Source organism: Notothenia coriiceps, unplaced genomic scaffold, assembly GCF_000735185.1.
Source record: "Notothenia coriiceps isolate Sejong01 unplaced genomic scaffold, NC01 NC01_scaffold00024636, whole genome shotgun sequence".
Lineage (NCBI taxonomy): Eukaryota > Metazoa > Chordata > Actinopteri > Perciformes > Nototheniidae > Notothenia > Notothenia coriiceps.
In genome coordinates this window covers 100,524-126,165 of record NW_011357337.1, presented here as the reverse complement: position 1 = coordinate 126,165, position 25,642 = coordinate 100,524, and the positions used below count along the sequence as shown (strand labels likewise).

The window sequence follows — 25,642 nt, the reverse complement described above, 5'->3', positions numbered from 1 at the left end:
ACACACACACACACACACACACACACACACACACACACACACACACACACACACACACACACACACACACACACACACACACACACACGTGTAGCTCAGTGGGTGTGTGTCATTTACATCTCTAGGGTTAGCAAGGTGGAAACATAAGACGAGGACAATGCTTTACAAGGGTTTAGGTTGTAGATATCATGGGAATCGTGTTTTTTATCATGGACTGGGAGTTCAGGGGTCAGTTGGTGAGGACCTCTGAGGTTTGGGGGGCGGACAGTGTTCCTGTGAGAACCAACAAACAGGGATGTTGTTTGTCCCCAGACACAAATGCTCTCGGCCTTGTTATATGAGGCTCAAGCCAAGGGTCTGAAAGGCATTAATACAATAGCACTAAGCCTAAACAATGTCAGACAACAATTTAAACAAGTTTACAGACAAATCAGATGCAGATAGTGAGAGATAAAGCCTCAGATGAACTCTCGAAACTGGAGGCTACTTGATGTGTGTGTGCATGCAGCTGTGTGTGAGTGCTGGCTTTTTGAAACAGGAGGTGTGTGTTTTGTCTACGATCTCAACCCTGCAGCTGTTCCTTATAATAGAGCCAACCACAGACAGACAACTTTCCTGTCATAACATCTCCAACTCTGCATGAATAACGGACATTCTGTGATTTATTTCCATTTTACGGATCCAAACTGAAAGAGGACTACACTTATTAGTTTGTCGATAAATGATCAAATCTGTACATCTTGCCTATAATTGTGATGTTTCCACTGTACTGACTCAACCCAATATGCAATATTATTCTAGATAATTGTAAAACCGTAACATAAAGAAAAGGTAAACTACAGTCAGATTATGTAATACAGCGTCAAGAATATAGATGCAATTTAAGAGTCAGGTCTGGAAAGAAACAGCCTCCTTTCTTCTTCTTTTTTTACTATGAAGCGTCATGTTATCTATTGTTACGGTGAAAGAAAAGCCTCTCAGGCACACGAAGTAAGGGGAACTGTACCAATAAACACTCACAGCATCATTCAGCATCATGAAGAGGAAATTCTTCAAACTGGCTAATTGTCTATGACAAATGGTTCTGTCAAAAGTAATAATTGACAAAGAGGAAGAAGTAAAACATACACTGTTGGGCTGGAATGGTGGGTCGTTACTCAAAAGTAGATTATTTCTGGAGAAAAAAAACTGTGCATATGTATACGTATGTGTGTATAAGCATTAAGTTAAAAAAGATATCCATGTCTTTACTCCTTGCATGGTACACTATGTGCACTGGACTTTATCTTTCTGCATGACTTAAAAAGAGGGTTGATAAATACCAGCGTCCTTTCATAGCTGATAAAGTGCATTCTTGTGTGTGTGTGTGTGTGTGTGTGTGTGTGTGTGTGTGTGTGTGTGTGTGTGTGTGTGTGTGTGTGTGTGTGTGTGTGTGAGCTACAAATGCTGTACCTGCTGTACCTGCTGTAAACACTGTACAGCAGGATACAGTTTAGTGAGACCTGGAAAGAACATTATTCACCGATATACCATTAATGGTTTTCAGATGTTTTACTTTAGTTTCCACATTAAGGTCCACAATTGTAGTAAGTAAGGTAAACTTGAACCTATTTGGCAACATATTGTTGTTGTTAATACTTTCGAGAGAAGTCAATTCAAATATAAGTTACTTATTGAAGTCAGAGATAGTGGTGATGTTGTACTGGAGCAATTATTCTGAAATATATACCCTTATTTTTGTAAATTGGTTGAAAGGTGTAGCATGGATCAAGAAAGAACTAATACCATTTTTTTGTGGATCCAAACCAAAGCGAGGATACATTATTTATGTCTTCCTTTTGTTAATGTTAGGAGATAAGGCATTTGACCTTGGTGCGGGTAGAAGTTGAAGCTGAGCAGTTTTATTAGATTGCATTAGTTTTTACAGGTGTATATAAAGTGGCCACCCAGTAAAAGAAGTGCAGCAGTTTTATTTGCCTTTAGACGTGCACTTTAACACTTCATAATAACTATTTTGATCCCTCAAGTAGGTCTCAATCCAACTGACAAGACCCTTTTCAAACAGCATTGTTTTTTCTAATTTGCACTCTGGCAGTTCATCATTTCTCGTTTCCTCTTTTCTCCATCCATCCATCCATCCATCTTCTCCCGCTTATCCGTGGTCGGGTCGCGGAGGTAGCAGTTCCAGCAGAGAGNTTGGTTTCCTGTCTGTGTGTGTTCCCTCCTACCTGTTCCCTCCTACCTGTTTTCTTGATTGTGTTCACCTGGTGCCCCTGTGTTTTCTCCTCCCTCCTCTGAGGAGGGAGGAGAAAACACAGGGGCACCAGGTGAACACAATCAAGAAAACAGGTAGGAGGGAACAGGTAGGAGGGAACACACACAGACAGGAAACCAAAGACAGATCTAGACAAGACAAAACACAACGCAGACAGAAAACCAAAGACAGATCTAGACAAGACAAAACACAACACAGACAGATCGTGACACATATTCTGTTGACTTAGGGTTTCTTCTAAAGTGGCATTATCTCTTTTTGTACAGGGAGAAGGTCCAAGAGGACAATATGGAGACAAAGGTTACTCAGGTCAGCCTGGTCCACCCGGCGCACCCGGGCTAAGTGGACAAGACGGTGAAGTCCTTGGGGGCTTCAAGGGCCAACGTGGTCTACCTGGAGACGATGGCGCTGCAGGTCATGATGGAGTTCCAGGAACACCTGGCGCTCCAGGTGAGAGGTGGCTGTCTGCCTCCTTATGTCCTTTCAATCTCAATATGGTGTTGCATATTTCTCCTTCAATGCCTTTGTCTTTATAATGATTTGACCTGTTTTCACTCTTTTAATTATTTCATTTTACCTGGCCTGTCATCAAATGCAAAAGCTCTGAAACAGGAATGAACATTAATAGCTTGAGATTAAAAAAGGAGAGAGCATGACATTTGTATTTTGCCATTTAATTTTTTTCTTGCCTCCTGTGGTCATTTTGATGCAAGAGCTGCATCCCTTAAACAAGCTGCAGCAAAGCTTGTTTGAGATAATGCTTGTGCTTTAAAGTAACTCTTGTTCCGAATGCCTCTTTCTTTTTCCTTTTCTCTCAATGAAACTGAAAGGCGGCTGTAGTCCAGGAGATGGAGGACAGGTGGATGTAACAGGTAGCTGGTATAATAGCTTTGTTTTTGCTTTTGCCTCTGGATCATTTTCTTGTTTCTTGTTAACCAATTGAGATCAAGTGTACAGAGAAACTAGCTAATATAGTTATGATGTCATGTTGTTAAAACAATCCACGCTGGGCAGCAGATAAAAACCACTTGCACCAAAGTAGTCATTTGCACATTCAACTTCTACATATGACCATGATGTTGCCGTAAAGCTTTTTATTTGAACCTTAGGTCCTTGTGGCACTTTTCCCGGACCTGCTGGGCTACCTGGACTTCCAGGTTCCAGTGGATTACCGGGTTTCGAAGGTAAGAAATAAGTGCTGAGTGCTGTCCACAGGAACCTGCTTGGAGTACATCTTTATTCCTTGTTTCTATTTTGTGAACCAACAGGTCCTCCAGGCCAAAAGGGATCAAAGGGTCCACCTGGAGAACATGGAGGGAAAGGCGAAACAGGAGAACAAGGCAAAGGTGGCCGTACTGGACCACATGGTAAAGAGTGACAGGAAAACGCTTACTGGGCATAGTCAGATAGTCCTGACCACATCTGATCTACTGGTTTTTCCTAAATACAGATTATTTTATTAACATTTATGGTTCTTGAATAAAGGTTTTTCCGGCCCCCGTGGAGAGTTGGGGGTTCCCGGCCGCAATGGTTCAGTAGGATCCCCTGGTGTGCCTGGTGTGCCGGGCAGATATGGTTCGCAAGGTGAAAAAGGTGCTCACGGAGAGATCTTTGGAGCATCGTCAGGATCCCCCGGGGACTCAGGTCAGCCGGGACTGCAAGGGAATAAAGGCCAGACTGGAGATCCAGGAGATCAAGGCTATCCAGGTTATTCACACCCTTACCATGTCTATAACTTATATCCAATGTGATTAACCTTCCTGTAACTTCGTCTCACACTTCATTGTTGCTTTACTTTCAGCATTGGTGGCATCCTATGAAAAAATAAGCCATTAACCACTAATGTTGTTATTCCATTCTCCAGGAATGGGCGGCATGCCTGGTATGATCGGCTTCAAGGGTGAGACTGGCCCTCTGGGTCTGCAGGGGGTGGAAGGAAGGCCTGGGCCTGCAGGCAAGTACGGTTACCCTGGAGACCCTGGAGGAGCGGGTCTACCTGGGCAGTCAGGCAGTACCGGACAGCCAGGTTAGAGGAACACACACTCCAACACACTGTCTCTCAGAAATTAATAGAAATGTGCACGTCTAACATCCTTCTGGCTCTTCATTCTGCTCACCAGGTTTCACTGGAGAGAGGGGAGTTGAGGGAGACCCGGGCCCTCCAGGTCCAATAGGATTAAAAGGAGTCCCTGGGCTATACGGTGCTAATGGTGGTACCGGAGAGTACGGCCCATCAGGTGAACCTGGAGATTCTGGTCAAGATGGACGCCCAGGAGTTCCAGGAATGAAGGGTTTGTTCCTCTCATTTACTAATACCCTTTTCTTACCTGAATGAACACGTATAGGCAGCTTTGTTGTGGGAAAACCATCTAAAAACGGCCATTGTTAGAAGATGAGTATGCCTTCCTGTTACTGTTTCTGGTATAAAATGTTTACCATCACGAATTCCATCAGGAAGCAGGGTTATTAAACAAGACAATTCTACTCTCTAAAGAATACAGACTGAAATAAACGTCAAATAATAAGACAACATGTCATTTGCAGTTTTGATCTGAAAAATGTGTCTTCAGTGGTTCCTGATGATCCTTCTCTTTTGCAGGATACAAAGGATCTCCCGGCATGTCAGGCTTTGAGGGTAACAGGGGCAATTTTGGGAGGAAGGGCTTCAGTGGGCCAGGCGGAGACCCAGGAACGATGGGCCAAGTCGGCCTAAAAGGATTGCTGGGTCAAAGTGGAACGAAAGGTGAGACTGCTCTTTTATAAAGTCTTTGAGATGACAGTGGGACCACAACAAAAGCTGTGTGACTTATCATCTCTGTCTTCCAGGTGATCGTGGTTTGAGAGGGCCCTCCGGGGATAAGCCTCTCATCCCCGCCCAGATGGCTGTTGACATGAAGGGAACGAAGGGGGACTTCGGAAATTATGGAAATCAAGGTTTCACCGGGCCGAGAGGTGTGCATCAGTTACTCTTTCCTTCTCACTTCCTATGTCCTCTCAGGCTTCACTTCCTCACCTCCTTCTCTGCTCCACAGGTCTTAAGGGTTTGCCCGGTGTGCCTGGTAAAGAGGGATCTCACGGATATCCTGGAAAGCCCAGCAATAACAAGGGTCACCGTGGAGATCCAGGTGCAGAGGGGCTGCTGGGAATAAAAGGAATGCCGGGCCCAACTGGGAACAGAGGAATTACTGGGTTTGGGGGAATGCCAGGCAACAAGGTGAGCAGAATCATACTGGGAAAATCTAATCTAATTATTACGCCTTAAAGAGCCACTTAGTTCAAATTCAGTTTACTCGTCAACAGAGGCACGGTTGTTTGATGACTCTGTCTGTCTGTGTTCCAATATGCCATTCCTTTAGTATTCCTTTTAGTCTATGGTTTTTTATTGTACTCTCTCCGTCATGTTCGGATGTTTGTGTAATGTTAATTGTCTTGAAGTTACAAATACATTTATATACCTTATTATTCAATACATTATATTCATTGCAACATCTCATGTCACAATGACACATTTTTATGTTGATTGCTCATTACTTTTCAGGGCATTAATGGAGGTCCTGGTGCCTATGGTGCATCAGGCGAAACAGGAAGGAAGGGTTTTAAAGGTACAACCTCATATTTAGTCTCCAGATGAATGGAGACCAAGATGCTAATTTATAAAGTGAGAAAAGTGGCAAAAATATTGTGAGTGATGGTGCATTTTGATTACAGGTGAGAAAGGCCCACGCATAGACCTTCCAGGAACCACCGGGTTGAGAGGAGAGCATGGTCTTCCAGGAGATCCAGGTATGACTGTAGCTTTAACAGTTCCATCTTCTCTGATGTTGATCTGCATCACTTAACATGTAGAGGCCCATTTGTGCATCTCATGTGATGTCTAATACCTCTTTTACAGGCCAGAAAGGATTACCTGGACAACCAGGGGACTGGGGCACGCCTGGATTTGGTGGAATTGAAGGGAGAAGGGGAGAGTCTGGGAATCCAGGAATAATAGGGTACACAGGTAAAAGAATCCCATTCCTTATAAGATGTTATAATGGACATTGTAGCAGAAAGAAATAGCAATGTGTACACAATATTGTAATTTTGTTTGTTTCATGCAGGCTCTGATGGGCAGAAGGGAACTCCTGGTAACCAAGGTCAAAAAGGCTTTACTGGAACTCCTGGAAAGGACGGACACCCAGGTTTTCCTGGCTTCCCAGGAAACAAAGGTAACATAACCAAACCAATGTCTTTTCTTTGTTTTACAATCAAATACATACTTTACTTGTGGTCCACCATATTCCTCCATCTGATATATACAAATGCCTACAGGTTTCCCTGGCCTGAAGGGTCTTTATGGATTACATGGACTTAAAGGACAAAAGGGTGTCCCCGGCACACCAGGTATTTAACCAGAATTGTCTCTTTGTACTGTTCACGACTAGAACATAATGAACAAATGTTGCCAGTTAAAAATGGGTTGGATACAACTTTTATATACATTCATAAAGCTAAAAACCACCAAAAACGTATTTTCTCTATCAGCTTGAACACACTATTCTCTTGTTATTGCTCGTGAGAGATTAATGTATTATTGAATGTGCTCTTCTTGGTATGAAACTCTTAAGAAATATTGCCAAAATACTTTTTAAACTTTGATTGTTGCTTACTTAGACATTTCTGGTTAAAGATACAAATGTTCTTACCATGCTTTTAGTAGTAAGTATACTGTACTATAAGTCAATCAAGGTATATTCTTCACTAAATGTGGAGAGGATATCCATTTTTCTGTTATGTAAATACCTCCGACACTTGTCCCCTGTTCATATTTTCATCAGGTCTGGATACCACTGGACCAACTGGGGAACCCGGAAGCAAAGGACAGAAGGGAGGAGACGGGGACCCCAACAGCCAGCCAGGTTTTCCCGGCACAGTGGGTTTGAAAGGCTTTCAGGGCCCTCTAGGTAAGCCATTACTCTTCAGCATTAAAGGTGGGGTAGGTAATTCACTTCAGAAACACTTTTTGTTATATTCCATGGAATGCTCTTAACATCCCGATAGCAATGAATATATTAAATGCTTTGACAATAAATACATACAAAAATGTCATCTGTGAAAGCCGTGGCGCTGTGTAAAGCACGACCAATCATCTGAGCCGGCCCGGCTAACATAACTGGATGGCCTACCTGCCTGTCAGCCTTCCATCTGTGCACAAACTTATCTCGTGCCCTCATTGGTCATGTGCACGTTGGTGTCAATCAATCAATGTTTATTTATATAGCCCAATATCACAAATGTTACATTTGTCTCAGTGGACTTCACAGTTTGTACAGAATGTCAGTATGACAATACGACACCCTCTGTCCTTAGACCCTCACATGGAAAAACTTCCGGAGAAAACCCACAGTTTAAAGGGAAAAATGGGAGAAACCTCATGGAGAGCAACAGAGGAGGGTCCCTCTCCCAGGACGGACAGACGTGCAATAGATGCCGTGTGTAAATTGAAAAGATAATACATTTACAACATAGGTAGTCCAAATGTTTAGAAATGCATGTGTCATTAATAAGAAGATGAATCCACGAGGATATCCATCCAGGACCAGGATCGTGTATGTTGGAGGAGGGGCTCTGTAAGGAAGTCTGAAGGAAGGGGCAGATTTTTTTCGGCTCCGTACTTTCAAATTCTAGCGCTACCTTTTAATGTGAAACTTTCCAATCAATCACCAATAATGCACAGCGACACAAAATGTAAATTTTGAAAGGGTTTAAGCATCTTAAGACTTGAAACAATCTAATTTTTCACTTGATCAGGTGACCGGGGTCAACCTGGATCGTCGGGACTCCGAGGCCCATTTGGACCAGACGGGACTCCTGACAGACCAGGACTCATAGGGGACCCTGGCTCTCATGGACCTAAAGGGTACCCAGGTGAGAAGATGCAGTGGGATCAAAGAAAGCCAAATTAAAAATAAACAGAGCCATATCTCTCTTACTCTTCCTGGTATTGCATCACCTTTTATACTATGACTGTGTATGAAAACAATCACTTAATTGACTATATAATTAAAAGAACCAGTTTCAGATTTAAGGGTACACACAATTCATTGGATTATTAGTATTCTGCATGATGTACTCATGGTGTTGTTTAAAATGAAAAAGTAATTAATTTAAAGTGGACCTATCATGCTATATTTGAACAATATATTGTAGGACCATACCTATATAAAGTATATAAATATCGTTTTTTTTTTCAAAATACCAAACAGATCCTGCATTTTAGTCATGCCTCATTTCGCTCTATTTGCTCTTTCCAGCCCTGTTTTTGCAGGGGCTGATTCTGTGACGTAGCTTTAATGCAAATGAGCTGCAACTGACCACGCCCCCTACCCGCAGACATTCCTTCAGACTTCGTTCCCGGGTCTAAAAAAAGCCGAGTGCGATGAAAGTTTAAGATCGCCCGATGGAAATTACACTTGAAAGGTTAGTTAGTGGTTATTTACGTGTCGCCTGTTGTTTTACATTTAAAACTTCCAAACTCGTAGAATTCTGAACTTGTTAGATTAAAAAGTGAACTAAGTCCACTGCGCCCAGTTAGGTCCTAGCCAGCCCTGAGGCTCTGCGGGTAAACCTGGTCTGCGCCTGAGGACCGTCTGGTCGCTGAGTATCCCATGGGACCGGAGAGTACCTGGATTTCCGCATGGGTCACTCTTCTACGAGTCACCGCTAGTTTCTCGGTTAATTTTTATTTGTCTCGGGTATAGAAGAGAAAGAGAGGAACATTCCTGTAGTGTGAATTCACATACAATAGTCTGATACACTGACACATACTATGTTGTTAGTGATACTAATTGAGAGTATATAATCTTATTGGTCAAAGAAAGTTCGGAATGTGTGTAAAGTAACATATGTAAGAATACGGAACGTACTACATCATGTATGACAAACGAATTTAACTATTTCCATTAATATAGAATTGCACGTTAGAAAGACGATGATATAAACTTATTGAATAATAACATCGCTGGTAAGACACATATAATACCTATAGTGGAACGCAGACAAAACAGTTTTACAGAGTGAGTACGTAAAATCAGGTACGAATGGAAAGAGAGGTCACGAGGAAACGGTCGGGACAAAAACGTCCTTGGAGATAGAGGAAACTGCAGCGAAATTACGGTCTTAGTCGACGTTGACTGGGCAGGTGGAACAGGTCCTCCTCGCAAGGTAGGTCCTTCGCACGAAACTCTAGGTCCCTTGGACGACTTTGACAGTAATTCTCCCAAGTAACTTGTATCGTAGACGGCAGACTTCACTTGAAGCGCAGTCAAGTAATAAAGAAATAATATATCTGATAGTACGTTTACGTAAACAACATCGCAGATATTAATTTCTTATACACTGGACACTGGCCGTGGGGTAGTTAACACGGCCTTTTGGAGAGAGAAAGGAGTAATTGCGATGTAGAGATTGGCCGTGACGGTTGCTAAGACGACGTCCGCAGACGATGCAAGGAACCTTCAAGAGACTGCAGTCCTTGCTCCACCCGACACAAGTATATGACCACCTGATAGGCAGATAATCCCTCTAATCACGCCAACCGAGGTGCCGCTCGCTAAACGGTAAGCATGTCGCGACCTCTGCGACATCGTATACGGTCCGAACAGAGCACCGCGACTTCAGACGGTGTTCGTCGCTTCTTCTTTGAATCGGCAGGTACCGTGTACCGGTACCAACCGTTGACAGATAGAGGCGACACCGAGAAAAAGAGGGAGGAGCTCCGTTCGCAAACGGCGGAAGGACGACGACATTAAGTTACGTTAGGGAGGGGCAGCTCTCGTCGTGAAATTTAGAGAGGCCAATCAGGTGGTCGTCTACTGTTTGTGGGTGGAGAGCGGGAAGAAGGTTCCTTGCTCCGCCTGGCACGCGCTCTTAAAGTCAACGGCCAGGTCTACAGGGCAATTACAAATTTAGAAGGCCGGTTTTAATTTTTTCACGGCCGCAGTTTCCCAGAAAGAAACAAATAATAACTCGAAATTTTGTTTTACTTATTACGTGAAAGATATATTAGTATTGTAATTCCTTAATTTGTGTGCCTCCTGCCTCTAGAGAAAAAAGAGGGGGAGAAGGACTGTCGGGCGTCGACTAGAGTTTCGTGCGAGGGGNGTTGTTTGCAAATTATGCAAAAAGGAATTCGCATATCACCGCAGCACATCAAGCCTCAAGTATCACCTCAATGCAAAACCTATAGCAGCTAGCGTGGAAGCTAGCGTGGACGTTAGCCCGACTCGGAGTACAAGGACCCACACCCAATTCGCGTTGATCAAACAGTGGCCTATGCAACAGAGAGATTTTATTTTTCATCAGGATATTGGAAGAATAGGAGGGATTGAGGTCAATCACTGGCACTTTTTTATTTTATTTTAAATGGTACAGTACACTTTATGTTGAACTATTTATTATGTTGTCGGTGCAACTGGCACTTTATGTTGAACTGTTTATTGTTTTGGCCAAGGTTATTGAGAGAGTTGGACTGAAATGTATTAGATTTTTTAAATCAACTGTTGGGAAATCAACAAAGTCTGTTATGGCCTCTGAAGCAACAGAGAGATGTTTTCTAATAGTCAGGGTTTACAATGTTCTGAATGTACTTGAAAGTATTGTGTTTTACTTAAAAAACAAAGTGTTATAGTTTACAGAAGGTCTACCTACCTATAGGCTACCTGAATCTCTGAAATGTACTGTATTCCTAAATATGCTATTGCTACACTTTATGGCAAAAATGCACTTTTCTGTTGGTCTTGGCTAAGTACCACCTTGAAAAAAATAAACAATGTTTTGTTGCTTAAGCTTATGTATTCAGTCATTATTCAATGGTATACTAAAATCCATGTGAAAAAAATTGCTTCTCACTGTTCTCAGGTCAAATATTTATATGTGATTAAAAATGCGATTAATTTCGATTAATTAATTACAAAGCCTCTAATTAATTAGATTAATTTTTTTAATCGAGTCCCGGTCCTAGTTTAAACTGTTAAATAAACTTGAATAGTAAAAGTAAAAGGAAAAAAGGCTTTCTGTCTTTGAACGTGGCACGATTGTTGATAAACCTGCCATCGCTGCCGAGGTTGGACACAGGAATTATGTTATGTATGCACCATGATTTCTGATCTGATTCTGAGGAAGACGGTCATATTACATTTCTTAAAATATCCTGAGGGTTACAGGACATAAAAGTGAAGACCCCAAAAAAAATTCCACTGCGACAAATGATCCTATGGGCTTTCCGTAAAGACACAGGCTAACCCTACCCCAAATGAAGGCGGTCACGGATCCTGACTGCAGCCCAATAACCAAAATAGTTCTCTGTGTTTTTAATTTCTGTTTTACTTTAAATGTATGCACCATGACACCAAGTCAAATTCCTCGTATGTGTCAACCTACCTGGTAATAAACCTGATTCAGATTCCGATAAGACGTCATCAGGGAGAGAAGGGCTTATAGAACAAAAAAAAGTATTCGACCGCCATGTCTCCTTACGCGCCAGAAACTTGCCCGTCTGGACTTTGCAAGGTAGCATATAAAATGGGACATTGAACGGTGGAAGAAGGTTTTGTAACCTGGATTGTCCTGATGGCTTCCAACTTTAGGATAATCCATTATGACCTGGGGTCCTTCTTCCTTCAATGGTGGTGACTGGGTCTTTAATATATTATTAGAGAAACTACTCAGCAGATTAATGAAGAGTAAAACAAAATCCCTTCAATGCAGCTCAACGAGGCTAGAAGTTTAACCCGGGACATTGAATATGTTAAAAAAGGAAAAACAGTAAAATTGAACTGAAGCATAACAAGGCTATAAGAAAACCATGGTTGAAACACAGCTTAGTAGAACATTTCTTTATAGATCAGTAACTATTACAAACATGAATTAAATCAGGAGAAGCAGCATCTCTGTGGCCTCGTGTTGGCATAGTGTGAATGCTTGTTAGAAAAGTAATAACTGTTGGTCAGATTTTCATTTAGAAAGACTCTTAACATATAACAATACAGCTCTCAGGACATCAGGAGGAGGAAACAGCTAGCTTGGCTCTCAGAGCTGCAATGTGAGCACTCATGGATTACTACCTCTAGAAAAGGTTTCCCCACACTCTGCACACCAGTATGGTTTCTCTTCCGTGTGAATAGGATGATGTGTTTTGAGTTTATCTGATCTAACAGGGCTCGACAGTAACGGTTGCCAGGTTGCCATTGTCAACCATACAGAAAAACTGTCAACCACTTATTGGCCTTTGGTTGCCATCAGTGGCAACCAGTTTTTAACATAAATAAATAAGGACAGCAAACAGCTAAATGTGCACCCCATAATAGATAAATGTTAATTATTTGTTGTATTAAGAGTGATATTTAATTATTGTTGTGACCAGTCGGAACCTGATACTTAAAGGACACCTATCATGCTATATTGAAATGATATATTGTAGGGCCATACCTATATAAGGTATATTTATACGTTTCTGTTTTCAAAATACCAAACAGATCATGCATTTTAGCCATGCCTCATTTCGCTCTATTTGCAGGGGGCAGGGGGCTGATTCTGTGAGCTCCTTGGAAGAGGCGGAGAGGTGGGTGTTTGTCATCTGCTGGTGGGCTGCTTTTGTGGCAGACTACAGCGCCACTTACAGGCCTGGCATATGTACTACAGCGTCTCCAGCGCTTTCGAGCGGCAATGGCCGCCGTGGCCCAACCCCACATTCCCCTAATAGGTGGAGAGTTGGCCCAATAGCCGTAGCGCCACCGTCCTGACGTCAGGACAGTGTTCAAATCTGGATCAGTTTTTATCAGATCCGTTGCAGCCCCGTTTTTAGAGATTTAGGTATGGAGGAAAAGAGAGAGGGTTGTTTTTTCTGACACTTGGTGGGTTCCCTGACACACCGGGGACACATATTCATATATAAAAGACGTACAAAAGTGCATTTTGCATGATAGGTCCCCTTTAAAAAAGAATTAGTGAACTGACGGAAGTGTCACTTCAGACTGGCTTTAATGCTATGTTTATAAACCCTTAATGATTTGTTTCTCAGGTTTCCCTGGAGCAAAAGGGTTTCCTGGAGTGGATGCTCCTCCTGGGGAAAAAGGTGTACTGGGAACAAATGGTTTTCCTGGAATCCCTGGCAGGAAAGGACTCAAAGGAGATAGAGGTTCCTTTGGATACAGGGGGCCAAACGGTGTTTCTGGGAAGAAAGGTAAGCATGTGTTCAAATGATGAGTGAACATTTTACAGGAGCAGATCTCAAGGTGAAATCAATAAAATACACAAAATATCTTAAATATAAGATATTCAATAAAGTAGAAAGATTGAACGTTAAAAGAATGAAATAACCTAAACATATTTTATAGTCGGCAAACAGTATGTTGCACTTTCTCTGTCAAAGGCATAGACTGTATATATAAATGTTAAAGGCTTGGAAAGATTATTAAATCAAAATGAGAGTTAATCATTTTAGATTTTTGTATCATCTCTACTCATTCCTGTCACCCATACTTCCTGATAACATGATCACTCCCTATGTGTGTATGCTTTTCTCCTTACAGGGGAAAAAGGAGAGCAAGGAGTGATGGGCATTCCCGGAGGCTTTGGTTTGAAGGGAGAAAGAGGGCAATCTGGCCTAAAAGGAAACTCTGGACCTACAGGTATATGATACACTTTCACATAATCTACAGACAGCTCACTCCTTACCAAATGGGAGTTTATGTGTTTTTTTGTCACGGTCATTAGATTATCCTTCTCTGCTGCAGGTTTTCGTGGAATACCAGGAAACCAGGGTCCCCTTCCAATTCCAGTAAGAGTCCCAGGAGAGAGAGGCCTCTCAGGACCACAGGGTATCAAAGGACCAGAGGGGGTCAGAGGGGAATCAGGGCCACAGGGGCCCCCCGGCGATACAGGTAAGTCATTCTAATTAAACATGTGTCGTTGAGCATCGCTTATTGTAGTGTCCGGTTCAGCAACACAAACGTATTCTCTTCCGGTGCAGGTTTCATCGGACCCATCGGTCGGAAGGGCATGCCGGGGATTGGTGGTACACCAGGAACGCCTGGATACCGTGGAGAGTCCGGACAAATGGGTCACCCCGGTCTGGAAGGCAGTGAAGGTATGTCAGGGTTAATACACCTGGATTAAAGGATTTAAAGTATGTGCAGACTTGAGCAGGAACCCAGTTCCCAAGAGGGTTTTCGGGGTTTTATTGTGAAAGTCTGAATAAATAGGCATTGATAGCTTTGGGCTTTGGGCTAGAGAGTTCCTAAACCAGTTCTTAAAGGTCATTATTTTAGATAATTGATACTTTGAGTGAACCTTTGAAATCATTCACATGCATGTACACCTCGTGTTTTCAGATATATCAGTAAAGTCAGAGCTATATGACTTGTTTGTATGACTAATATTTAGCCCATCTTACTGTAAATGGTAATGCATGTATCAAGTCTTTGCTGTATGAGTAGAGATGGAACAATATAGGATTTTATAGCGATAAAAACACTTACTATAAACTCCATTGCCGGGATAATTGTGAATACTCTCCTGCGAGGCTTGAGAAAGCTGTGTAGTTCATCATGGTAGAAATGTGAAAAATATAACCTTTTTCAAAAGGAATTAACATATAAGAAATAATCCTTTATTTATGCAGGCTGACTTATGATTCATGAAGACATTATTTAACAGTTTACTGTTGTTTTTATTCAATTAAAAAGGATGTTCACTAGAGAAAGATTTGTCTTATCTGTTATGCAATACAAACACTTTACTTAACAAAAGTGCAAAGCTATTGCAGTGTGTTTTATTGCCTCTTGGGAGTTTTAAGCTTATTTTGATGATATTATGAATTAAAATTATTGTGGCTCTGAGGAAAATTACACAACATTTTCCAATCGTCTATTGCCTTACTCTGAGCATGAATGAAAGCAAACCAATAATTATATCATTCCTCAATAGGTCACCACGGCAACCCTGGTATCCATGGGTTACCTGGTATGCCGGGCCGCAGCGTCAGCGTGGGATACCTGCTGGTGAAACACAGTCAGACAGAACAGGTGCCCATGTGTCCTGTGGGCATGTCCAAACTGTGGGACGGCTACAGTCTGCTGTACCTCGAGGGCCAGGAGAAGGCCCACAACCAGGACCTCGGTAAGTCTGTGTAAAATCTTTGGGTATTTTAATGTACGTGGTGACTGTCATCTCTAATCTCTTTTGTGAATGAACATTATTTTGCTACTCCGTTAGACTGGGAGAAAATGTTATCAGTGCATTGTCTACTCTAGACATGTGCCAGTGTGAGTTTGTTACAGTGCAGTCCTGTTAGAAAGGACATTGTGATCCAGTGAACCAGAAGACATTCCTGAGCAGCCGGGCTCATCATGTGCTGGCTGAGTTTCAATTGAAGCAGCCGGGGATCTTACTTTTCAATTTCACATTTACAAGTAGAACTATAGTGGCATTATGGGGGTGAAATAAATGTGATGGTACATGTGATAATATATTATAAATAGACTTAAATTAAAAAGATAAAGGAGGCAGAGAGGAGGCATGACAACTGCTTATTGGAGTTTAACAAGACACTCAAGGAAAGAAACAACGATAAAGCAGAAGTGGCAGGAAAAGAAAGCGAGTAATCAGATGGGTCAGACACAGTGGCACTCTAATGAGATGCTGCTTTGTGGAGGTACATTAAGTCCAGACAAGAATAAACCGTTTCCTGCAATAGTTAGAGGCAATCTTGAAAATATATGTATATGTAAATGCCTCCTAAAGCTGTTGTTCTGAACCTTTTCTCTTAAGGGACCCCTTTTTTATAATTGAGTAAGCTCATAACCCCAGAATATGGAGAATTCGTTTATGGTTATTTCATATTGTATTTAATGTGTAACATCTCTCTTATGTTTTTTTTTAACAAGTCAAACACACTAAATTCATTGTTTTCTTCTCCCGGTTAGCTCTGCGTTTGTTTTAAATGTGGATCGTTCTAATGTGAACAAGGCTGTTTAGCAGAGAGAAAAGGTTCTGAATATGTTCAAGTTTTACCTCGCCCATATCCTGTTACGAGGTTCTTCCAACATTTAAATCAATCATTGACTTTTCATCAATGTAATCAGATTTTGTTTCTAAGTGAATGAACTATGCACGACAGTTAGGACGTGGCTAAAAAGAGAAATCCTTTTTTTTATATTTCTATACAATTGACCACATTTCACCAAGGCAAGGCAAGTTTATTTATATAGCACTTTTCAACACTTTTCTCAGGTGAAACATTAAAACTATAAAGACTATAAAACTGGGTTAGACCATCAAAACATTATTTCCGATGCAGAAACTCCTTTCAAAAAATAAGGAAGGCCAAGGCAAAACTTTAAAATGCAACCAAGCGTTTTTTTACTTTTCCCAGAAGAACAACTTTGACTTTTGTTTTTGGAGCTTTTGTGCTCCAGACTAAAGAGCACCTTCACTTGTTTGAGCTCCCAGGAACTCAGGACCTTTTATTTTGCATTGAAACTACTGTCACACCACAAACCATACATTTTCAAAGAAAAAATAAAATTATAACTTCCTATAACAAATTAACCTAAGTTAGCTAAGGCATACTTGCTAGGTAGGCTCTATATAATTTGTAAGAAGTTTTAATTCTTCTGGTATAATGTAGGGTCGTTTTTGCTGGGTTCTGCCTGATAACTGACATTACTTAGTCAAGTTATTGATTTTTGAATTATTCTTCTGTACTTGTGGTACTGTTATACTTCATTTTAGCATTTTTCAATATCACATAGTTGTCAGTTGTGGCAAAGTGGTTGCTGTGTTCACTTGTAAGGAAGTTTAAATGTACTCTATTGTGCTTAACCACACGTTATCTCTTATCTCTACCTAACCCTATTTCCTCTCATCATTTTAATCTGTTTTAAGTTTTAACCATATCATGATTATTTACATTGTTTTCTTATTTATTGTGTTATACACTTTAACTCAAGTTTGTTTATTAAATGTGTGCCTTTTTTAAAGTATAATTTTGTATTGTCCTTCTCAGGTTTGGCTGGCTCCTGCCTCCCACGGTTCAACACCATGCCCTTCCTGTACTGCAACCCTGGAGACCTTTGTTACTATGCCAGCAGGAATGATAAGTCCTACTGGTTGTCGACCACCGCTCCTATTCCCATGATGCCTGTGGTAGAGGGAGAGATTAAACCGTACATCAGCCGCTGCTCAGTATGTGAAGCTCCATCAGTTGCCATCGCAATCCACAGCCAGGACATCACCATCCCTATGTGTCCTGCGGGCTGGCGCAGCATGTGGATCGGCTACTCCTTCCTCATGGTGAGTAGCCAATCTTGATACAACAACACAAGAGGACAATGCTTGATAACACTTCTATTTGGGATGATCTATTTTCTAAGGATGGGTTCTATTTCTTGGCTTGTGAAAACATCTGTATGATGTATGATGTATTCTTTTGCTTTTGGGAAATTTCATAAAATCTCAGATTAATTATTACAGAATGTAAAACAGAACGCCTTGGTGACAAACTGGGAATGTGGAGAATGAGAGTGTGGGTGTTGGTCAGCTAGAAAGGGAGGGTTTCACGAAATGGCCCCATGTATTGCAATGTCGCAATGACGCAGCGTTTATGAAACTTGACCCATGCTAGTGGCTAAAAGTCAGGATACTCTGCTGCTTTGATTTGGACCAAAGGTCGCCACTCCTCTCCCTACCCTCCATTGTTCTACAGGTTTTTGTTCGTTGTGTCTGTATTAACCCATCTCAAACAGAACTACATGTGTTTTTGCAACATAAAGGAATGTTTAAAGTAACTCCTAATCACAAGCAGTGTTATTTATCGGACAAGGCTGGATACTCGGTAGTTTTAAAGAAAATGTAGTATGAGACAACTGTGTTTGTTGGAAACTGTTTTCTGAATTGATTAGAGGTCTTTACTATAGAAGGATATGCAATGTTAGGCGTTTCCATCAAATACATAACTTGTTAGTTGATTAATTCATTGTTGGTGTTGATCGTTAAGTGGATTTGTTGACAAAAATAAAATGTACACAACATCAATATTTAACTTAGATTCTAAATTGTAACATGTAACCAAAATCTCTTGTGTAGATCTGAACTCACACCTGCCTCATTTGTCGCCCTCTCACCTTTGTCTCCACAGCACACAGCAGCAGGAAATGAAGGCGGAGGTCAGTCTTTGTCATCGCCCGGCTCTTGCCTGGAGGACTTCCGCACAGCACCGTTCCTTGAGTGTAACGGGGCCAAAGGCACATGCCACTACTTTGCTAACAAACAGAGCTTCTGGCTAACCTCCATAGATCAGTCGTTCCACACTGAGCCGTCATCAGAGACGCTCAAAGCCGGTCAGCTGCTGTCACGCATCAGCCGCTGCCAGGTCTGCATGAAGAACTTGTGAGAGACGCAACAGCAGCATGGACACAAAGTATTGGTTGCATTGACAGTGGCCTAGTGTTGTCTCTCTATCTGTGTACTAAACCAAACAGAGGGGGATCTCAAATACTGATTTAGATCAATGTAAATTGGAAACATTCTCCCCGAGCCACAGAGCTCAGATATGCAATGACTGTGCGATGCCCTGAACGCTGAGTGAAATGTCCCGATGTAGATAAAACAGGAGAAGCCCCGTTATGAAGTCAACAGCATTATGGGAAAACAAGTATTTTTATGTTAAATGTGGATTGGTGCTTACTGTTTAACTTATTACCTCAGCTACGATGACTCATTGTTAACAATCAGAGTAGATCAGAACACTACAGCTGAACCAAAGACGCCCGTGTGAATGCACTGCTTCAGTTTCTCTAGATGTTTGTATTGTTTAGGGTTTACAGCCCACCATAAAGCCACTAACACTGCTTCTTTGCCAATTGAAGAATGTGTCTTGAACAATTGTTGGTTGATACTATCGACAGTATTATCCTGCTTTTATTCCATTTCTTTTCAAAATGTATTTTTATAATACAACAGTGTCTTCAAACTGTTCTTCTGTTTTATGTATTTATCAACTATTGCAAAATCATCTATAACTCTTTATTTTTCATACCCCATATGTTCACACAATGCACTGATTATCTTTGTATTTATACCAGCTGAATGAATTTGAAGCCCCTCTTTAAGAGGTTAAATATATATATATTATCTAATACTACTCATGTCACACTCATTTTCCTTTATAAATCTACTAACCTGAACTTCCAACAAGACAGACTGCAAACAGCTCGGATCAAAGGTCTGACTGCAGCAAATCCATGCTGCGGCCACTGATCCTGGGTGAGATTAAAGTATTTTACACAATTTAGAAAGTAGGTCAAATGTTCTACTTCACCAAGAGTTGCAAATAAACAGTTTGTATAAACTGGGAATATACTGACAAACAACTGTATTGGAATATTAGTCATTTCATCATTTCATTGGATTGTAAAGATTAAAGTTGGTTATATTTCTGATTGTGTCCTTTTACTCTCACAATCTGGTCATAGAATGTATATAAAAGAGCATGGTTGGTTACCCCTTAAGTGATAGATACTTATTGAATCTGGCAGACCAGAAAGGCTGTAAAATACATCTTTATTATGGCAGTAGATCAAAACTAGCCTGTAGGGCTAAATCTGGCAGGTTAACGTGATGGAATGAACTGCTCATGTTAATTGATGTGCATTGTCCCTTGGATAAAAAACAATTGCCGTAATCATTTTACAGATGTATTAACTATATACGATCACTGAAAAGTTGAAAATGTGCATATAAAATATAAAGATCAGCAATAATGCTAGTAACAGAGCATAAAGCAAGTGATTGGTGGTAATCTTAAAATACAACTGTAATAAACACAGTGCAACCTGCCACACACTTAACAATTAGTGCCGTTACATTTGTGACATTCTCAATCTAAAACATTTACAAAAATCAGTGATTGGCATTTATGTGTTATCTGGCCCGAGGCACATCTTTGGGATACAAGTGCGGTTTCAGTCGTTGGGGATGAAGGCTTCAAAGCTTAGTCAAAACGCAGCACAAGTTTATTTCCATTCCTTAAAATGTAAGTGGACACCGTCACAGAATCTGTTTGTGTTACCGGGAGGTCATTAATGCTATTAGGTCTCAGTCAAGGCAATTAAGTAGTACCGTCACAGTTTATATTTGGTCCACAGACCAACTTTTGATAGTCTATTGTTAAAAACAAGTCTCTGCTGGGAGCCCTCTCTAGCAGCAGCCGGGTCTGCCCCGCTTGGCCCCACTGCACTCCTCCAGGTCCACTGTGGGGGAATGCTGGTTCTCATTTTTATTTCTCAGGATGGAGGGCAGCACCAGATCAAACAAGGCCTCAAACAGATTGTCCACATTGTAGCCCGTCTTGGCGCTCGTCTCGAAGCACATCTTCTCTGCAGGCAGGCAGCTCTTTTCCTCCAGGCCCTTGTAGCGCAGTATTCTCCCGTAAAGAGCCATTGCATCTTCGGGGGTCACCTGTTTCCCTGGCGTTATCCCCGAGAGGGAAACAGGGGAGGCCGGGGGCATGGGGCAGGCAGACAGAACCTGGGTTTCTGTCCTCTCTTCCCCACAATCCATTCGGTCCTTGGATGCCTCATCTGAGTCCTGGGACAGCTGGGCTCTAGGGTCCGTTAGGTCAGCCTTGTTGCCCACTAAAGCGTAGATGCAGTCGTGGTTAGCGGTGTCAGTCAGGGACAGGAAGCGCTCCTCCAGCTCGGCTAGGCTCTGCCAGTTGGACACGTCGTAGGTGAGGATGACAGCGGCTGCACCTCGGCAGTACATTGATCCCAAACCGTGGAACTGTTCCCGACCTGAGGAGACAGCGAGGTAAACAAATGCTGGCTTCATTTTCAACATGAATCCCTTTAAACATACAAAACTAAAAACAGACTGTGAGAGCAGCACTGCAGGAGGACACACCGCACAGAGCGAAGTTGTGCAAGATAGTCAGCAGGATGAAAACAGAGACAACCTTTGTTGAAAGGGCACGTTGTGTGACTCGATGCTACAGTGGCATCTCTTGGATAATACTAAGATTATTTTGTTGATTGACTGATAATTTTGTCCATTAAAATGTCAGAAAACTGGGGGAAATAACCATAAAATTAACAAATAAACATTCTTTAATTCCTTGTTTTCCGCTACGACTGTTGGGAAACCCGAAATATATTGTGTTTACTATTATATATGAAGTAAAAGAGCAAAGAAACCAGAGAGTGTTTATCTTTTATTTCATCATTGAAACTGTTTCCGATTATTAGTGCCGGTCGACTAACGGATCAACTAATAATTTCAGCTATAATAGAATCTATGAGTGTATTCATTAAATCAATTTGTCATAAATAGTTTCTTAAATACACTAAAGATCCAAGGCAGGAAGAAATGTATTTCTTACAAACTACTGACTGAAGTGATAAAACTCATTCATTCCTTCTCATGCTTTTGGAAATGACTGTTTATGCAAGTTTGGAAAGGATATGTTGAAGCCTGGGAAGACGGGTAGCCCTGTCATGTGACCGTTAAGAGGAACATGTTTAAGGAAACATGGGACTTTGAAACTTAACTAAGAACAGGCTTAGTCAGCTGAAAAATAAGCAACAGCATGTTTTAAATGAGCTGCCGAGCCAATCCCCCTACAGGTCCTCGTACAACCAGTATTACTCTTTCTGGCCGCCGCTGGGCTCTGAAACAGCAGCCCTAAAATGACTTAGTGCTGATCCTGCATTTTCTACCACAGACTAAATCAAATGCAACACCAACGTCCTGTCAGAGGTCACGGAGTAGGGGAACATAGACAGGAAATGGCTTACTGTGACTTTCCTTATCTCTGTGGCTCACCAGCTCTACTTTTGGCAGTGTGTATTTGCTTTAGATGGATTACTGTAATTCATGTTTATACAATACTGGAATGTTATAAGCTTTTTCATCAGCAGTAACTTGATGATTCACCAAATTATTTTTTCCACAGAAAATATAAATATGTGTATTTAGGATCAAAGATTTATTAAGTCATTGTGATCCTTGGGGCAAATGAAGGAGTGAAGTTCGAGAAAAGCACAAGTTTCAATGTATTCAATGTATTCAATATGAGAGCAATATAACGGACTGGTTCTGTGGATAACAAATCCTCCAGGCAAATTAACAGAGTTCTTTATAAAAGGTGTTAACAGGGACAGAGCATAGAGATTACTAATCATGTTTCTGTATAACAGAAGTAATGCTGAAATAAATAGTCAATAAAGGGCATTTGCAACAGAAAATTCGATAATATAAAAACTAATATTTTTTCAGCTTTAATTGACGTGTCTGTCATGAAGGCCAAATCACATGTAAATAAGTTGTTGTTATTTATCGGGCAGCTATCAAACAAGCTATCTGAAGCAGCTCTTTAAGATGCAAAATGATAAGGTCAAATGTGTTCTGCGTACGAGAATTAGCAGTAATGCAGAAGTACACGGATGACTGTGCAGGTTATGATGGTTTAGATTTATCCAATGTTGAGCAATTTAGGAAAGCAAAGCATACCGTGATTTTTTAACCTCTCTGTTTTTTGCAAGCAGGGAAAACTGAAGTGACCTATTATATTAACAACATTAAGCTAACTGCACAATAATATAAAAGACCTCCATGAGTTTGTTTTTACCAAGCAGTTGTTTGCATGGTGAGTAAGTTTGTGATGTTTGCTTACTCGTATTTAGAAGGGCGTCAAATGCTCCTTAGCATATGATAACCAGCTAAAACTGGAACAAACTAGTTATTTAATTGTTAATGCATGTCATTCTTTCCAATTAAAGAATTTATGCTTTATTCTGCATTTTTAACGGAGAATTGTGAGAGATGATAATCACAAATAACCAGAGCCAAAACAGATGTGTTATAAATGATTTTCTCAGATAGTCTTGCCAACTGCCAGAAACTGATGTGTTAAATGTTAATAACAATATGAGTAAATAAGTGTATTCAAAATCAACAATAACGTTGAGTTGTTTGAGACTTTTGTATCTTAAATGTTATTTTTTCATTAAGTTTAAACGTTATTTTTTCTTTTAAGATTAAGGCTGAACACAAAGCAACTTGGAGCAAATAACTTTGGGCTAATATCATGTTAATGATTATAGGTTTTCCCAGTAGATTAGTCTACATGTTTATTAAAGAGGTTCAAGGGGTCTGTGTGTGACTGTGTATATATTTGGAGATTTATTTTGATGTGCTTTTAAGGGTTGTTTTTCCCCAGATGGTGCAGAGTGTCTGTGCAGACTGGGCTGTCACATGCCTGTGATTGCCTCAGGTGGGGGTCACGCTTTATCAGGTAAACACAGCTCATAAACAGGAGGAATGAGATAAGAGTTTTAAATAAACAGGGGGAAAAGTCGAATAACAAAAACATATTACCAGCAGTGTCCCATATAGAGATGTTGTATGGTCCCCACTGTTTTAGAAAAAAAGCCCCTCCAACAGTGCTGACGGTGTCTTTGAACTTCCTCTCCGTATACCTGTGGAGCAGCGAGGTCTTCCCCACATTCATGTCCCCCAGGAGAACTAGCTTCACGTCGGGCTTCTTCATCTTTGATACCTCGGGCATGGTGCTGCTTCGGTCCCGCTGCAGCGAGGATACTTTTCTTTCTTTCTTTCCGTATCGTGAAACAATAGGTCTAGCTCGTAAAATTCAAGTCGCGAATTCCTCTGACAAAAGCCATGTTATGAACGAAAGTTTGTTTAAATATGGGACAGCGCGGCAACCATCAGCGTAGACTCATTTTCAATCTGTTGTCCGAACTTCAAAAAGTAACTGAGGTGAAACAGGAAGTAGGTGAGGAGCTAATGATTCACAGTTAGTGATTTTACCCTGAGCTGTGTCTTTCAGGTTCTACTACTGCTGGCAGGCCGTGAGCTGCCCCAGCAGTCTAGCTCAGCGGTTACCAACCTTTTTCAACTCAGGGCTCAGGGCCCTTCAATCAAAAAAATGTTCGCGGCCCACATTCAACCATAAACAATACGCAGGCTTAATAAAGTTCTGATTGGTCAATTCAGAAAATGTGACACCTTGTAAATAAAATAAAATCTCAATAATGAAAATGTTTCCACACAAATCATAATGTTTTGCAAATTATTTGGCAGCAAATATTGAATTTACATTTACACCGTTTAATATTTTATTTGGGCTTTTAGATGAAGTCCGCGCACAGTTAATAAATACAGCTATTCTTCTGGCTAAAATAAATATTTTAAAAAGTCAATCAATGAGTAATCATAATTTAAGGTGTTTGAAGAGTAGATTAAAAATACAATTTATTTTGAAGAAAATTATTGACAAAAAATGAAAGGTTGGCTGAACACGCCATGAAATGGGAAATAATTAGCTCTAACGAAGAGTGGGATTAAAGGTAGGGTAGGTAAGAATGGAGAAACCAGCTCGAGTGCGCTAGAATTTGAAAGTATGCAACGGAAAAAAATCTGCCCCTTCCTTCAGCCCCTCCTCCAACACACACGAACGCGCACATGACCAATGAGGGCACGAGATAAGTTTGTGCACGAGATGGAAGGCTGACAGGCAGGTAGGCCATCCAATTATCTGCCCGGGCCGGCTCAGATGATTGGTCGTGCTTTTTACAGCGCCACAGCTTCCACAGATTAAATCTTGTGTATTTCAAAGCATTTAATTTATTCATTGCTATCGGGATGTTAAGAGCATTCCATGGAATATAACAAAAAGTGTTTCTGAAGTGAATTGCCTACCCTACCTTTAAAGCAGTGGTTCCCAAAGTGGGGGGCGCGCCCCCCCTGGGGGCCGCAGAGGCATGACAGGGGGGGACCAGGAGGAAAAATGGTTATAAAAAAAATAATAAAAAAGATTAAAATAAAAATCATTTATTTGAAAAAGTATTGATTCGAAAATAATATGATACAGTACAGTACTATTACGTCTGGGTCTCTGTGTTTCATTAAAGCTCGGCTCTGTTTGTGTGTGGAACGAGCCATTTTGTGCGTGCGCGAGTGAGTGAGAGAGAGAGAGCGCACCAGTACCGGAGATCGTTGTTGTTAGCTTCTGGTGCTAGCGAGCTACGCTAACGGACAAAGAACAACAAAGTGGAGGAGAGTCCTCTCCTGTCAGACTGAGAAACTCAGTGAGCTAAAGGACTCTCTCAGTGTTATCTCAGTGGGTCTCAAACGTTCTGGTCACCATTAATGTAAACAATTATTTCAGAGGCACACGTTTATATGATCATTATAGTTATACAAAAATAAGAGAATAAACGAAAAACACGTATGAAATACTATATGACAGTAAAAAAAGAATACAGTTTGAAAGGGTGATTTGTAAAATATCCATAAAGAAAAAGTAAA

General features: G+C 41.1%; 2 protein-coding genes across 2 annotated transcripts; one reads left to right on the top strand and one right to left on the bottom strand.

Moving 5' to 3' along the window:
* The first annotated feature begins 188 nt into the window (after window positions 1-188).
* Window positions 189-19,753, top strand: col4a2 (collagen, type IV, alpha 2). Its single transcript, XM_010782336.1, has 25 exons — window positions 189-275; window positions 2,542-2,725; window positions 3,106-3,147; window positions 3,385-3,459; window positions 3,544-3,642; window positions 3,761-3,982; window positions 4,140-4,301; window positions 4,396-4,566; window positions 4,875-5,018; window positions 5,102-5,227; window positions 5,308-5,489; window positions 5,814-5,877; window positions 5,984-6,058; window positions 6,168-6,275; window positions 6,376-6,483; window positions 6,587-6,658; window positions 7,093-7,218; window positions 8,066-8,182; window positions 13,335-13,496; window positions 13,846-13,944; window positions 14,050-14,196; window positions 14,286-14,402; window positions 15,242-15,433; window positions 17,322-17,608; window positions 18,453-19,753. The coding sequence occupies exons 1-25, from the start codon at window positions 189-191 to the stop codon at window positions 18,705-18,707; spliced, it is 3,423 nt and encodes a 1,140-aa protein (XP_010780638.1). The 3' UTR covers window positions 18,708-19,753.
* Window positions 19,754-19,859: 106 nt separating this feature from the next.
* Window positions 19,860-24,124, bottom strand: rab20 (RAB20, member RAS oncogene family). The gene is made up of 2 exons (XM_010782333.1): window positions 23,690-24,124; window positions 19,860-21,108 (listed from the first exon to the last, which is right to left on the bottom strand). The coding sequence occupies exons 1-2, from the start codon at window positions 23,877-23,879 to the stop codon at window positions 20,513-20,515; spliced, it is 786 nt and encodes a 261-aa protein (XP_010780635.1). The 5' UTR covers window positions 23,880-24,124; the 3' UTR covers window positions 19,860-20,512.
* Between the last annotated feature and the right edge of the window lie 1,518 nt (window positions 24,125-25,642).

Bases quoted from the DNA above. Each gene is read 5' to 3' on its own strand.
- col4a2 (XM_010782336.1), top strand. From the start codon at position 189: ATGGGAATCGTGTTTTTTATCATGGACTGGGAGTTCAGGGGTCAGTTG. The intron at 6,276-6,375 runs GTAAAAGAATCC...TGTTTCATGCAG, and splicing joins AGGAATAATAGGGTACACAG to GCTCTGATGGGCAGAAGGGA. The intron at 6,659-7,092 runs GTATTTAACCAG...TATTTTCATCAG, and splicing joins GGGTGTCCCCGGCACACCAG to GTCTGGATACCACTGGACCA.
- rab20 (XM_010782333.1), bottom strand. From the start codon at position 23,879: ATGCCCGAGGTATCAAAGATGAAGAAGCCCGACGTGAAGCTAGTTCTC. The intron at 21,109-23,689 runs GTAATATGTTTT...CTGTCTCCTCAG, and splicing joins CTCTATATGGGACACTGCTG to GTCGGGAACAGTTCCACGGT.